Source organism: Eimeria mitis, genomic scaffold (assembly GCF_000499745.2).
Source record: "Eimeria mitis Houghton genomic scaffold, Emh_scaff2763, whole genome shotgun sequence".
In the NCBI taxonomy this organism is placed as follows: Eukaryota; Apicomplexa; class Conoidasida; order Eucoccidiorida; family Eimeriidae; genus Eimeria; species Eimeria mitis.
The window spans coordinates 2,993-3,510 of record NW_013571107.1 but is presented as its reverse complement, the minus strand read 5'-3'; the positions used below and the strand labels follow the sequence as shown (position 1 = coordinate 3,510).

At 50.4% G+C, this 518-nt stretch overlaps 1 protein-coding gene across 1 annotated transcript in view; it reads left to right on the top strand.

Moving 5' to 3' along the window:
• EMH_0058370 (uncharacterized protein) overlaps window positions 1-271 on the top strand; it is a gene marked incomplete at both ends in the record, with an annotated part of 1,488 nt that extends 1,217 nt beyond the window's left edge. The window contains one exon of the mRNA XM_013497574.1: window positions 3-271. Coding sequence (XP_013353028.1) covers window positions 3-271 — 269 coding nt within the window. The remainder of the gene's footprint in view (window positions 1-2) is intronic.
• Window positions 272-518: the final 247 nt, after the last annotated feature.

Below are 518 nucleotides of genomic sequence, written 5' to 3'. Positions count from 1 at the left end.
AGGAGGAGTCAAAGGGTTAACTTCTACAGGCATATACGAAGCAGCGGCAGCAACAACAGCAGCAGCAGCAACAACAACAACAACAAAAAAAACATCAACAGTAACAGCAGCAACATCAGCAAAACGAGCAGCAGCAACAGCAGCAGCAGCAGCAGCAGAAACACCACCACCAGCACCAGCAGCAGCAGCACCACCACCACCACCAGCAGCAGCAGCAGCAGCAGAAGCAGCAGCAGCAGCAGCAGCAGCAGCAGCAGATGGCTCCATCTAGCCCCCTCAAGCCCTCAGAGGCGTTGGCGGATGAGCTCTTCGCTTCGCTTGTACTAAACCCTAAACCCTAAACCCTAAACCCTAAACCCTAAACCCTAAACCCTAGATATTATAAACCCTATAAACCCTAAACCCTAGGCTATAACGACACCAAAGGCTACACAAACCCTAAACCCTAAACCCTAAACCCTAGACTCTGTAAATCCTTCGCGAGGGTTTTCTAGGGTTTAGGGTTTAGGGTTTAGGGT